The 14,793-nt window shown below is 39.9% G+C and overlaps 1 protein-coding gene across 1 annotated transcript in view; it reads right to left on the bottom strand.

Annotated features, from left to right (window-relative positions):
* Window positions 1–14,793, bottom strand: part of LOC106610595 (MAM domain-containing glycosylphosphatidylinositol anchor protein 1) — a 357,350-nt gene that overhangs the window by 109,006 nt on the left and 233,551 nt on the right. Inside the window, exon 7 of the mRNA XM_082956545.1 lies at window positions 4,505–4,620. Coding sequence (XP_082812671.1) covers window positions 4,505–4,620 — 116 coding nt within the window. The remainder of the gene's footprint in view (window positions 1–4,504; window positions 4,621–14,793) is intronic.

Genomic DNA, 14,793 nt, shown 5'->3' with positions numbered 1-14,793 from the left:
TTTTTCTGAGCTCAGTACTCAGATTATTGCAAAGAGTGCTTTCCTCATGAAGCTTTTTTGAAATCTTTCATAGCGTTTGCATAAAGGAGATATTCATCTATAATTCTTTGAATGACAGTTTAATTTTGTATCAACGTTTATGACAAGTATTTTTGTAAATTGTGGCGCTGAATCACCGGCAGTATTTGAGGGAAAATATTTTCTGAACGTCACGCGCCGATGTAAAATGCTGTTTTTATATATAAATATGAACTTTATCGAACAAAAAAATGCATGTATTGTATAACATAATGTCCTAGGAGTGTCATCTGATGAAGATCGTCAAAGGTTAGTGCTTCATTTAGCTGTGTTTTGGGTATTTGTGATGCATGCTAGTTGCTTAGAAAATGGCTGTGTGGTTATTGTGTCGATGTACTCTCCTAACATAATCTAATGTTTTGCTTTCGCTATAAAGCCTTTTGGAAATCGGACAACGTGGTTCGATTCAGAAGTGTATCTATAAAATGGTGTAAAATAGTCGTTTGTTGGAGAACTTTGAATTATGTCATTTTGTGGTTTTAAATTTGGCGCTCTGATTTCTCACTGGCTGTTGAATAGTGTGGGACGATTTCGTCCCACATACCTGAGAGAGGTTAAACAAATCAAAATATATTTTATATTTGAGATTCTTCAAAGTAGCCACCCTTTACCTTGATGACAGCTTTGCATACTCTTGGCATTCTCTAAACTAGTTTCATGAGGTAGTCACCTGGAATGCATTTCAATTAATGTGTTTGTAAGGACTGACGTCGGACAGGAGAAGCAGGTACGGGGAGTCAAACATTTATTCAGGAACGGACAAAGAACACGACAGGAACAAATCAAATCAAATCAATGATATTTGTCACATACACATGGTTAGCAGATGTTAATGTGAGTGTAGCGGAATGCTTGTGCTTCTAGTTCCGACCATGCAGTAATATCTAACAAGTAATATAACCTAACAATTTCACAACAACTACCTTACACATACAAGTGTAAAGGAATGAATACGAATAAGTACATAAACATATATGAATGAGTGATGCCCGAACGGCATAGGCAAGATGCAGTATTACATTACATTTACATTTAAGTCATTTAGCAGACGCTCTTATCCAGAGCGACTTACAAATTGGTGCATTCACCTTATGATATCCAGTGGAACAACCACTTTACAATAGTGCATCTAAATCTTTTAAGGGGGGGGGGGGGGTTAGAAGGATTACTTTATCCTATCCTAGGTATTCCTTAAGCTTCAGGTGTCTATGCAGTAGATGATATAGAGTACAGTATATACATATGAGATGAGTAATGTAGGGTATGAAAACATTATATGAAGTGGCATTGTTTAAAGTGGCTAGTGATACATTTAATTACATCAAGATGCAGTAGATGGTATAGCGTACAGTATATACATATGAGATGAGTAATGTAGGGTATGTAAGCATTATATAAAGTGGTTAGTGATACATTGATTACATTAATTTTTCCATTATTAAAGTGGCTGGAGTTGAGTCAGTATGTTGGCAGCAGCCACTCAATGTTAGTGATGGCTGTTTAACAGACTGATGGCCTTGAGATAGAAGCTGTTTTTCAGACTCTCGGTCCCCGCGTTGATGCACCTGTACTGACCTCGCCTTCTGGATGATAGCGGGGTGAACAGGCAGGGGCTCGGGTGGTTGTTGTCCCTGATGATCTTTTTGGCCTTCCTGTGACATCGGGGGTTGTAGGTGTCCTGGAGGGCAGGTAGTTTTCCCCCAGTGATGCGTTGTGCAGACCTCACTACCCTCTGGAGAGCCTTACGGTTATGGGCGGAGCAGCTGCCGTACCAGGTGGTGATACAGCCCAACAGGATGCTCTCGATTGTGCATCTGTAAAAGTTTGGGAGTGTTTTTGGTGACAAGCTGAATTTCTTCAGCCTCCTGAGGTTGAAGAGGCGCTGCTGCGCCTTCTTCACCATGCTGTCTGTGTGGGTGGACCATTTCAGTTTGTCCATGATGTGTACGCCGAGGAACTTAAAACTTTCCACCCTCTCCACTACTGTCCCGTCAATGTAGATAGGGGGCTGCTCCCTCTGTTGTTTCCTGAAGTCCACGATCATCTCCTTTGTTTTGTTGACATTGAGTGTGAGGTTATTTTCCTGACACCACACTCCGAGGGCCCTCACCTCCTCCCTGTAGGCCGTCTCGTCGTTGTTGGTAATCAAGCCTACCACTGTAGTGTCGTCTGCAAACTTGATGATTGAGTTGGAGGCGTGCATGGCCACGCAGTCATGGGTGAACAGGGATTACTGGAGAGTGCTGAGCACGCACACTTGTGGGGCCCCAGTGTTGAGGATCAGCGGGGTGGAGATGTTGTTACCTACCCTCACCACCTGGGGGCGGCCCGTCAAGAAGTCCAGGACCCAGTTGCACAGGGTGGGGTCGAGACCCAGGGTCTCGAGCTTAATGACATGTTTGGAGGGTACTATGGTGTTAAATGCTGAGCTGTAATCGATGAACAGCATTCTTACATAGGTATTCCTCTTGTCCAGATGGGTTAGGGCAGTGTGCAGTGTGATGGCGATTGCGTCGTCTGTGGACCTATTGGGGCGGTAAGCAAATTGGAGTGGGTCTAGGGTGTCAGGTAGGTTGGAGGTGATATGGTCCTTGACTAGTCTCTCAAAGCACTTCATGATGATGGAAGTGAGTGCTACAGGGCGGTAGTCATTTAGCTCAGTTAGCTTAGCTTTCTTGGGAACAGGAACAATGGTGGCCCTCTTGAAGCATGTGGGAACAGCAGACTGGGTTAAGGATTGATTGAATATGTCTGTAAACACACCAGCCAGCTGGTCTGCGCATGCTCTGAGGATGCGGCCGGGAATGCCGTCTGGGCCTGCAGCCTTGCGAGGGTTAACACGTTTAAATGTTTTACTCACGTTGGCTACAGTGAAGGAGAGCCCGCAGGTTTTGGTAGCGGGCCGTGTCAGTGGCACTGTATTGTCCTCAAAGCGAGCAAAAAAGTTGTTTAGTCTGTCTGGGAGCAAGGCATCGTGGTCCGCGACTTGGCTGGTTTTTCTTTTGTAGTCAGCATCAGCACACGGGTAAACAAGGACATATGAGAAACAATCCCGAAGCAGGAAACAGAGCTAGGAAACAGACAGATATAGGGAAGGAAATTACACAAGTAATTGAGTCCACGTGAGTCCAATAAGCGTTGATGCACATAACAGGGAAAGGCAGGTGTGCGTACTGAATATGGCTTGAGTGCGTAATGTTGGGAAGTCTGGCGCCCACGAGCACCAGAGGGAGGAAGAGCGGGAGCAGGCATGACAGTGTTTGTGCCAATCAGTTGTGTTGTGACAAGGTAGGGGTGGTATACAGAAGATTTGGTAAAAGACCAAGTCCATACTATAGCAAGAACAGCTCAAATAAGCAAGGAGAAACGAGAGTCCATAATTACTTTTAGACATGAAGGTCAGTCAATTCGGAAAATTTCAAGAACTTTTAAAGTTTCTTCAAGTGCAGTAGATAAAACCAAGCGCTATGATGAAACTGGCTCTCATGAGGACAGCCAAAGGAAAGGAAGACCCAGGGTTACCTCTGCTGCAGAAGATATGTTCATTAGGGTTACCAGCCTCAGAAATTGCAGCCCAAATAAATGCTTCACAGAGTTCAAGTAACAGACACATCTCAACATCAACTGTTCAGAGGAGACTGCGTGAATCAGGCCTTCATGGTCTAATTGCTGCAAAGAAACCACTACTAAAGGACACCAATAATAAGAAGAGACTTGCTTGGGCCGATAAACACAAGCATTCTGCAGTGATAGTACACCAAGCGCAAACTAGATGTGATGGCGTATCATTTGTTTTTCAACAGGACAATGACCCAACACACCTCCAGGCCATGTAAGGGCTATTTGACCAAGAAGGCGTGTGATGAGGTGCTGCATCAGATGACCTGGTCTTCACAATCACCCGACCTAAACCCAATTGAGATAGTTTGGGATGAGTTGGACCGCAGAGTAAAGGAAAAGCAGCCAACAAGTGCTCAGCATATGTGGGAACTCCTTCAAGACTGTTGAAAAAGCATTCCAGGTGAAGCTGGTTAAGAGAATGCCAAGAGTGTGCAAAGCTGTCATCAAGGCAAAGGGTGGCTACTTTGAAGAATCTAAAATCTAAAATATGTTTAACACTTTTTTTGTTACTACATGATTCCATATGTGTTATTTCAGAGATTTGATGTCTTCACTATTAATCTACAATGTAGAAAATAGTAAAAATAAAGAAAAACCTTTGAATGAGTAGGTGTGTCCAAACTTTTGACTGGTACTGTACTTTACTGAACTCATTGTAACTTGTTATAAGCATTTAATAAATCAAATGTTCATCCCTCTCAATTCTCTCAACTTATTTAGTCTGCATCATTATGAGACTATTATAAGACATTATAAAGAGGTCATACCCTATTATTATTATTATTATTATTATTATTCAGTTGACCTTGTCCTGGGGCTGCGCGTCCACGTGGCATGAAAGCTTGAGGTCACGGCCCATCTGGATGTTCTCACTGTCCTTGTTGGAGTCGGGTGTAATCTGGAAGGTAAGGTTACCCATACCTGAAGTGAGAGATGGAGGGAAGGGGAATAGAAGGGGGTGAGGAGGGGTGAGAGAAGGAGGAGAGGTGTAGGGAGGGAAGGAGTTGGTTGAAGGAGGAAGGAGAGAAGGGTGTGTAGGGAGGGGAAGAGGAGGAAAGGAAGGCAAGAGGGGTAAGGAAGGAGAAAGGGAAAGATGGGTAAAGAAGAATGGGGTGGGAGAAGGTGGAAAGTATAAGAGAGGGAAAGTGATGAGTTAAGAATGAGGGAGGGAACAAGCAGGGCATATAGGTGTGATCAGGTAGTAGGGAGGGAGGGAGAGGAATAGAGGGTAATTAAAAAGAGAATAAACAATGACAAAAGGAAGGAACATTTGCAAAAAGGAGAGAGATCCATCCTAACAACTATGACTGTCCCAACAAAAATATAAAAATACACATAACGTACCTTCAGAGGTACACACAATGATCTCTCATGGTACTGTGCAGTACCTTTTAGTAAAATGTGCGGATAAAGAGTATAATGGTACATTTATGTAGCCAATATTTTGAATATAAAAGGTACAGTCATCACACTCTCACTCTCAAAAAAAAGGGGTACGTGTGAAGGTACATTTCTGTTTAGCCAAATAAGTGGAACTAATGGCTTTGTCACTGAGGTGGTACCCTTAAAAGCCAAATGTGTACCATAATCATGCTCTATTACATGTATATGTTTTAAAGAGTTTTTTATATCTGTGTTTTTGCATAATGCTACACAAAGATAAATAACATACATTTCTCAACTAATCCAATCAGTAAGTTGGATTTTTTGTGCACCCATTACTGAAATGATTATTCCAGTTTAAATGGCTTAGGCAGTCACCTCACAATGTTCCTCGTAGTCATTCTCAAAATCCTGACTATTGGTGGATTACAATAGGAATTACACATCACTTTTAAAGTGGTCTATGGTAGAGGCACATTTTTGTCCTCTACTATAGGAAAATATGGCTTTGTCACTGTGGTGGAACCCTATGAAGACATAATGTACCTTTTCTAAAAGCACACTTTGTACCTGTGGACTATATGTAAGAAAGGTACTATCTGAGGTATGAACTGTACATATAACTAAAGGTACAAAGGATGACCTTATAGGGTCCCACCTAGGGGTGGGAAACCAAGGCTTTCTGAAGGCTTCGGCGATTTTACCAAATTGTTTCCGAAAAACAGTTCATTAACCAGTTTCATTATCTGTTTACAATGCTCATTAACTACACCTGCTGGTCAGCAATAAATAGCAGTGTGTGATTGTCAGATAGAGGTATTTTTTCTCTATTTTCATTTAAACACTGTGGAGCCGTGGTAAGTCATTGTCTTTAGTAGCTTATAATCAGTTGGAATACCAGGTTTGCATCTTACATCAGGCTTCTCTTTTTTGCCTTCAAGTTGACTATTTAAAAGAAACGGAATATATGGCATTATTTAGGATGCTTAAGACAGAAGCTTATACTATACTAAATAAAAAAATAGTTTGCCTTCAACAGTTTTCCACCTCAAACCTTTACATGGCTGAATGTTCCATACCAGTCAGGTGAATCTTTTTGTACAGAATCCTAACTATATTTGTAAGTACACGTGCAGTAGAAGTCAGTGTTTGAAAGCAGCTGGAAATCAGACAAAGCACCAGAACCACGGCGAAATAAGTGGGATCTTGCATTTTGCAACACACAGTTTGAAAAAGCAGGTGATCAAACAAAGCTTCGGACTTCATTGATGACGTACTTCTGATAAAGTGATACACACATCAGCACACTGCTTTGATGTTAGCTGCTTTGATGTAACATCTCTAGTAGCAGTGAGAGTGCAGGAGAGGAAAAATAAAAACATTGTAACTCCATGCTTCGTCAAGCATGCAAACTAGCTCAGCAAGTGGGGTTGGTGAGGACGGGAGACTTAACTTCACCGTCATATGGTTAGCCCTCCGCGCTCAAATAGATGGAGACCATATGTTGCACTTAATACGTTAGCGAGGCGCTTACGAAGCACTCGTCTGCGTGCTATCTCGTCACTTGGGCTCGTGTGACTCCCATTAACAGGGAAGGGGAAAACACACACACGTACACATATGTGCAAGACAAAAACATACACACACATATGGACACAGTACACACACAGTAAACACACTTTGTCTGCTCCTTCTTTAATTACTTCCACTCGGCTCCAATTAATCCAAGTAAATAAAGACGATTCAAAGCGATACAAATAGCCAGCGGCGTTTGTTTAATGGGTAGGGTATTAGAAATAAGTTGAAATTGAAAAATGATTTGGGTCTCCACACTTCATTGGATTTTCAACATTGCAGAACCAATTTATTTTTTGTAAATTTAAGTTTTGATTTTAATTTTTGAAAATAAATACAAACGGCATGGAGATAATTATTGGAACCCAGAGCTAGTACTTGGTTGCACAGCCTTTGACCAAGATATTGGCCCAGCCTTTCAACAACAAATTATTATTGTAGCCATCAATGAATGAGCTTGCTGCACCTTTCTACTGACAATTTGGCCTACACTTCAGCAGCAAACTGCTCTAATTATTCAACGTTTGAGGGTTGCCCTCCATCAACTGCTGTTCTAGGGGAAGGCTGTGTGTTAATCGAGCTCTGTGACAATTTCAGTCGAAATTGACATTCACAAGTTAAAAGTACATAATTGCCCTTCTAAATCGGACTGGCAATGAGTAAGGATAAGTATGCAAGAGAAAGACGGCATCAAAGAGAAGATATTACATTATTTTCACAGTGTTTAAGCCGTTCACCGACCCCAACTCCACAAGGTAGTAGAGGCCGCCGTTACAGCCGAAACAGCAGTGGTGGAAAAAGTTGTCAATTGTCATACTTGAGTAAAAGTAAAGATAACTTAATAGAAAATGACTCAAATAAAAGTGAAAGTCACCCAGTAAAATACTACTTGAGTAAAAGTCTAAAAGTATTTGGTTTTAAATATACTTAAGTACCAAAAGTAAATGTAATTGCTAAAATATACTAAAGTATCAAAAGTAAAAGTATGAATAATTTCAAATTCCTTATATTAAGCAAGCTAGACAGCACAATGTTATTATTATTATTTTTTTTTTTCTGATAGTCAGGGGCACACTCCAATACTCAGACATAATTAACAAACCAAATATTTGTGTTTAGTGAGTCTGCCAGATCAGAGGCTGTCGGGATGTCCAGGGATGTTCTCTTGAATTGGACCCATTTTCCTGTCCTGCTAAGCATAAAAAATGTAACAAGTACTTTTGGGTGTCAGGAAACATGTATGGAGAAAAAAGTACATTATTTTCTTTAGAAATGTAGAGGAGTAAAAGTAAAAGTACCCCAGAAAACTACTTAAGTAGTACTTTAAATTATTTTTACTTAAGTACTTTACACCACTGATCATTTTCAAACTCAAATCGCAGGGAAAATCTTGTGCGCTCCAGGTATAAAATACACACACCCGTACATGGATTTGAGAGTGAAACTATCACTCAAATAACAGCCATCCCTTGTCACTGTTGATATCCTATGGCGGGTCGTAATTAGTTGAAGTTAAATAACAAAGCAACTGATTTGTTTTCTTTTCCGTTTCGGCAGCCTCCCAAAACTTCCATCTGACATTTCTAGAATTTAGATGACTGTCTTTAGACAAATTCTCTTCTAACTAGTGATACACATTTTATTTTTTGTTTTTTTATTCAGTGCGGCCTTTGAATGGTGTTAGTTTAAAACAGTGCATACACCCCAAACGTTTGCCCCTGCTCTATTGATTTCAAATTGATATCGATATGAGTGATTAACAAAATAGTGTTGTGTTTACCTTTCTGAGTTGGCTACCCAATTGAAACAAAATGCAACAATCCAAAATGTAGCTGGCTTTCTTCTACAAGTTGTCCTCTGATATACATATTATTCACAGATTCTGTGTGTTTTTTTAGTAAGGTTAGTTCGAACAGGAAGTGCAAACCAACCCCTCTCTATCTATTGATTTCAACATGATGTAACAATGAGTGATTGACAAATAAGTGTTGCGTTTCTTTTTCTGTTTTGGCGACCCTAAAATCAAAATGAATCACTCCAAAATGTATCTGGTTGTCTTCAGCAGGTTGTCCTCTAATGAGTGAAGTAAACAATATTTACAGTTTCCATGTGTTTTTTTAGTTGTGTTAGTTTCAACAGCGCATATAACCTGATTTCCCCCCTAATCAATATTTGTGATTCTTCAAAGTAGGCACCCTGTGCCTTGATGACAGCTTTGATCACTCTTGACATTCTCTCAAACGGCTTCATGAGGAATGCTTTTCCATAAGTCTCGAAGGAGTTTCCACATTTGGTGAGCACTTGGTGGCTGCTTTTCCTTCACTCTGAGGTCCAAATCATCCCGAACCATCTCAATTGAGTTGAGGTCGGGTGATTGTGGAGGCCAGGTCATCTGATGCAGCACTCCATCACTCGCCTTCTTGGTCAAATAGACCTTACACAGCCTGAATGTGTGTTTTGGGTCACTGTCCTGTTGAAAAACAAATGATAGTCCCACTAAGCGTAAACCAGATGGGATGGCATATCGTTGCAGAATGCTGTGGAAGCCATGCTGGTTAAGTGTGTCTTGATATCTAAATAAATCACAGACAGTGTCACAAGCAAAGCACCATCACACCTCCTCCTCCATACTTCACATTGGGAACCACACATGCAGATCATAAGTTCACCTACTCTGCGTCTCACAAACACATGGCAGTTAGAACCAAAAATCTCAAATTTGGACTCATCAAACCAAAGGACAGATGTCCACCGGTCTAATGTCCATTGCTTGTGTTTCTCGGCCCAAGCAAGTCTCTTCTTCCTATTGGTGTCCTTTAGAAGTGGTTTCTTTGCAGCAATTCGACCATGAAGGCCTGATTCACGCAGTCTCCACTGAACAGTTGATGTTGAGACGTGTCTCTTACTTGAACTCTGTGAAGCATTTATTTGGGCTGCAATTTCTGAGGCTGGTAACTCTAACGAACTTATCATCTGCAGCAGAGGTACTTCTGGGTCTTCCCTTCCTGTGGCGGTCCTCATGAGAGCCAGTTTCATCATAGCGCATGATGGTTTTTGCGACTGGACTCAAAGTTCTTGAAATGTTCCGTATTGACCGACCTTCATGTCTTAAAGTAATGACGGACTGTCATTTCTCTTTGTTTATTTGAGCTGTTCTTGGCATAATATGGACTTGGTCTTTTACCAAATAGGGCTATCTTCTGTATACCACCCCAACCTTGTCACAACACAACTGATTGCCTGAAACACATTAAGAAGGAAAGAAATTCACACCTGTTAAAGGCACACCTGTTAAATCAAATGCATTCCAGGTGTCCACCTCATTAAGCTGGTTGAGAGAATGCCAAGAGTGTGCAAAGCTGTCATCAAGACAAAGGGTGGCTACTTTGAAGAATCTCAAATGTAAAATAAAATTTGTTTGACACTTTTTTGGTTACTACATGATTCCATTGGTGCTATTTCATAGTTTTGATGTCTTCAATATTATTATTAGAAAATAGTCAAACTAAAGATAAACCCTGGAATGAGAAGGTGTGTCCAAACTTTTGACTGGTACTGTATGATTACTATTGTGACGCATTAAAACTCGTTTTTCAAACACTCCACAAATTTCTTGTTAAAACTATAGTTTTGACAAGTCGGTTAGGACATTAACTTTCTGCATGACACAAGTCATTTTTCCACAATTGTTTACAGACAGATTATTTAACTTACAAATCACTGTATCACAATTCCAGTGGGTCAGAAGTTTCCATACAGTTAGTTGACTGTGCTTTTAAACAGCTTGGAAAATTCCGGAAAATGTCATGGCTTTAGAAGCTTCTGATAGGCTAATTGATATCATTTGAGTCAATTGGAGGTGTACCTGTGGATGTATTTCAAGGCATACCTTCAAACTCAATGCCTCTTTTCTTGGCATCATGGGAAAATGAAAAGAAATCAGCCAAGACCGCAGAAAAAACATTGGAGAACTACTCAAGCCTGGTTCATCATTGGGAGCAATTTCCAAATGCCTGAAGGAACCACGTCCATCTGTACAAGCAATAGCACGCAAGTATAAACACCATGGGACCACACAGCCGTCATACCGCTCAGGAAGGAGACGTGTTCTGTCTCCTAGAGATGAACGTACTTTGATGCAAAAAGTGCAAATCAATCCCGGAACAACAGCAAGGAAGAAGCCACTGCTCCAAAACCGCCATAAAAATGCCAGACTACGGTTTGCAACTGCACATGGGGACAAAGATCGTACTTTTTGGAGAAATGTCCTCTGGTCTGATGAAACAAAAATAGAACTGTTTGACCATAATGACCCTAGTTATGTGTGGAGGAAAAAGGGGGAGGCTTGCAAACCGAAGAACACCATCCCAACCATGAAGCACGGGGGTGGCGGCATCACGTTGTGGGGGTGCTTTGCTGCAGGAGGGACTGGTGCACTTCACAAAATAGATGGCATCATGAGGAAAGGAAAATTATGTGGATATATTGAAGCAACATCTCAAGACATCAGTCAGGAAGTTAAAGCTTTGTCGCAAGTGGGTCTTCCAAATGGACAATGACCCCAAGCATACTTCCAAAGTCATGGCAAAATGGCTTAAGGACAACAAAGTCAAGGTATTGGAGTGGCCATCACAAAGCCCTGACCTCCATCCTATAGAAAATGTGTGGACAGAACTGAAAAAGCGTGTGTGAGCAAGGAGGCCTACACACCTGATTCAGTTACACCAGATCTGTCAGGAGGAATGGGCCAAAATTCACCCAACTTATTGTGGGAAGCTTGTGGAAGGCTACCCAAAACATTTGACCCAAGATAAACAATTTAATGGCAATGCTACCAAATACTAATTGAGTGTATGTAAACTTCTGACCCACTGGGAATGTGATGAAGGAAAAAAAAGCTGAAATAAATAATTCTCTCTACTATTATTCTGACATTTCACATTCTTAAAATAACGTGGTGATCCTAACTGACCTAAGACAGGGAATTTTTACTAGGATTAAATGTCAGGAATTGTGAAAAACTGAGTTTAAATGTATTTGGCTAAGGTGTATGTAAACTTCCGACTTCAACTGTATGTGTAGGTAGTACATTTTATGTTTATGTTTTCAATATATCACAAACTGTTTATTGATTATTGATTTGGACACTTAAAAAAAAAAATTGACATAGGACTATTTATCAAAAGTTGTTGTCAACAGGAAGCAGCAGCAGCATCATTTTCAACTTACAGTAATATAAATGAAACTTTCAACATGAAATTCCAATAGTAATCCACTTATTAATTAGGTAGTCCAAAAACATGATGTGATTGATTTATCTTGATGATCTACCAGAAATCTACTCATTCCATGTTTTTTGTTTAGTTTGACAGATTTTTACATTGCAGAATAACACTGAAGACATCAAAACTATGAAGTAACACACATGGAATCATGTAGTAAACAAATAAAGTGTTAAACACATTTTATTTTATATTCGAGATTCTTCAGAGTAGCAACCCTTTGCTTTGATGACAGCTTTGCACACTCTTGGAATTCGCTCAACCAGCTTCATGAGGTAGTCACCTGGAATGCATTTAACAGGTGTGCCATAGTTAATTTGTCTAATTTCTTTCCTTCTTAATGCATTTCAATATAAATGGAACTTCCAACATGAATTTCCAATAGTATTCTAGTTATTAATTAGGTACAAACTGAATGAGTCCAAAAATGTGATGTGATGGATTGATTTTGATGATCTACCAGAAATCATGGCAATTGGGGTTGACTTTCCTATAATAATGTTTCTCAACTGTTATAACAATACAGTGACTCAAATACAACATACCAATGGCTACAAGTGACAGGCAAAATGTGGCTAACAGTAGTGTCTTAGCTAGCATCAAAACAAGTGCATAAAATGCTGTACAATGGTGAAAATATGACTAAACCCTAACATTGACAACTTCATCAGGAGTCAATATTAAAGGATAAATCAGAATAATATTGTTATAAAACTGGAGAATCTCTGCTCAGCCACAGATGGCATGCTGAATTTTGGAGGTTAATTAACACTGAGCTAGCTGTGATGCCGTCAGTCACTCTTAAAGGGACAGGCTTTCTTACAGGTGAATAAAACAGAAATTAATATAGAACTGTTGTGTCCAATCAACGAAAATGTTGTAATTAATATTGATGTAATGTACTGGAACTAATGACATCAAACTATATTTAATGGGTTTATTTATTCGCACCAAAGAAAACAAGTGATAGACAACAACACAGATAACAACAACAAAAAAACTGTGTGCAGGTGTGGTTGGAAGCCCGAGTGTCACGCCATGACCTTAGAGATCCCTTTTATTCTCTATTTGGTTAGGTCAGGGTGTGACTAGGGTGGGCAATCTATGTTTGTTAAAACAGATAACAAAACCTACTAATTATAAATGTAGAAATTAATTGATTAGTAATCACGAAAAATAAATCAAGTTTTGTTTAAATGTGTTTGTGTGCATGTGAGAGTTAGGCTATATGGAGTTGATTACTGAGTAGTTTGGTTTATCAGGCTGATCCCCAGTATTTTCTTGAAGCTATTGAGGGATGATGTTTTGTCAATGTGAAGATAAGAATTCCAGAGTATGGTACCTCTATATCTGATAGAGATTTGACTATGTGAGGTGCAGCAGTGGGGAGGGTGAAGGTTATCACAGTGTCTTGTGTTATATACTGTAGATGCATTTCAAAATTAACCTGGAATAATCCATTGAAGGGTTTAGGTAAACTGGGAGGTATGAGTATTTGAAGATGAAATAATTGGTGTTTCTTAAACAAAGGTGCAGATGGAGCAAGGTAATTAGAGAAGGTGTCTAGTCTTTTGTTGATGAGTAACTTGTATAGGTAGGATGCATATGTACTGGCCCAGACAATATTATAGTAAATGAGATATGGGTAAATTAAGCTATAGTATAGAGTTAGGAAGCAAGCCTGATGAACCAAACCACTCATCTTTGTGATAATACCAACAGATTTCATCACTTTGCTGCAGACAGCACATACATGTAAAGTAAATGTACAACCTGATTTACCCCCTAATCAATATGAGTGATAAATTGCCATTTGTCAAAACAACAGGGTTTTTGGTTCATACAGTTTATAAGGTGCTCGTAAAAAAATATATATACAGTGAGGGATGCAAATGCAAATCAATTTGTAACATTTTTGACATGCGTTTTTTTCTGGATTTTTTTGTTGTTATTCTGTCTCTCACTGTTCAAATAAACCTACCATTAAAATTATAGACTGATAATTTCTTTGTCAGTGGGCAAACGTACAAAATCAGCAGGGGATCAAATACTTTTTTCCCTCACTGTACACTAGAAGGTCAGCATCCCGGAGTCGCCTCTTCACTGTTGAGACTGGTGTTTTGTGGGTACTATTTAATGAAGCTGCCAGTTGAGGACTTATGAGGCGTCTGTTTCTCAAACTAGACACTAATGTACTTGTCCTCTTGCTCAGTTGTGCACCGGGGCCTCCCACTCTTTCTATTCTGGTTAGAGACAGTTTGCACTGTTCTGTGAAGGGAGTAGTACACAGCGTTGTACGAGATCTTCAGTTTCTTGGCAATTTCTCGCATGGAATAGCCTTGATTTCTCAGAACAAAAAAAGACTGACGAGTTTCAGAAGAAAGTTATTTCTTTCTGGCCATTTTGAGCCTGTAATCGAACCCACAAATGCTAATGCTCCAGATACTCAACTAGTCTAAAGATGGTCAGTTTTATTGCTTCTTTGATCAGAACAGTTTTCAGCTGTGCTAACATAATTGCAAAAGTGTTTTCTAATGATCAATTAGCCTTTTAAAATGCTAAACTTGGATTAGCTAACACAACGTGCCGTTCAAACACAGGAGTGATGGTTGCTGATAGTGGGCCTCTGTACGCCTATGTAGATTTTCTATTAAAAACAAAATCAGCTGTTTCCAGCTATAATAGTCATTTACAACATTAACAATGTCTACACTGTATTTCTGATCAATGGTCTTTCCAGGACAACGTTTCATCAGGGCTCCTGAGTGGTACAGCGGTCTAAGGCACTGCATCACAGTGCTAGAGGTGTCACTACAGACCCTGGTTTAATTCCAGGCTGTATCACAAGCGGCCG

Source organism: Salmo salar, chromosome 09, assembly GCF_965601325.2.
Source record: "Salmo salar chromosome 09, fSalSal1, whole genome shotgun sequence".
Classification (NCBI taxonomy): domain Eukaryota; kingdom Metazoa; phylum Chordata; class Actinopteri; order Salmoniformes; family Salmonidae; genus Salmo; species Salmo salar.
Note: the sequence above shows the minus strand (reverse complement) of the source record. Positions and strands in the feature narration are given on the sequence as shown.